This window comes from Penaeus monodon, chromosome 34 (assembly GCF_015228065.2).
Source record: "Penaeus monodon isolate SGIC_2016 chromosome 34, NSTDA_Pmon_1, whole genome shotgun sequence".
Classification (NCBI taxonomy): domain Eukaryota; kingdom Metazoa; phylum Arthropoda; class Malacostraca; order Decapoda; family Penaeidae; genus Penaeus; species Penaeus monodon.
The window spans coordinates 9,455,425-9,455,922 of NC_051419.1; the positions used below are offsets into that span (position 1 = coordinate 9,455,425).

The 498-nt window shown below is 42.4% G+C and overlaps 1 protein-coding gene across 1 annotated transcript in view; it reads left to right on the forward strand.

The window, feature by feature from the left end:
- Positions 1-498, forward strand: part of LOC119594812 (alpha-amylase-like) — a 15,786-nt gene that overhangs the window by 256 nt on the left and 15,032 nt on the right. Inside the window, exon 2 of the mRNA XM_037943903.1 lies at positions 192-358. Coding sequence (XP_037799831.1) covers positions 192-358 — 167 coding nt within the window. The remainder of the gene's footprint in view (positions 1-191; positions 359-498) is intronic.

The following is a 498-nucleotide window of genomic DNA, read 5'->3' on the forward strand; positions in this document are numbered from 1 at the left end:
ACAAGTTAACCACAAAATAATGAAAGAAAACTATTTTTGTGCCGATAGCAGACCCATGACGGTTTGCAGTAATAACAGAAAAATCATATTACCTCCAATCTATGTTCCATAATTTAACTACTACCCTAACAATGATCAATTCGCCCACAAAACTTAACCGCAATCCGCCAAAAACCTTTCGCGTAATCCAGATCACAATCCGATGAACACCATCGAAAACATGAAATTTTGCAAACGGAATAAAAACACGAGTTTTCCTATTATCCAATCGTGCCACAAATTCCTGGTGACCAACAATAACATTTCTCATCTCCAAAAACACCTGCGGAGTGACGTCGATTCCCAGGCCAATGGACAGGTGAGAATGAGATCAGCTGTTTATCGTGATTGGCTTTTGTTTAAGTGGTAGGCTCCAGTGCGCAGAGAGACAGAGGGAGGTCTGTGCAGAAGCCGGCCATTATGTCGATCGTAAGGGCTTTCAGGTGAGAGTGTGTCGTC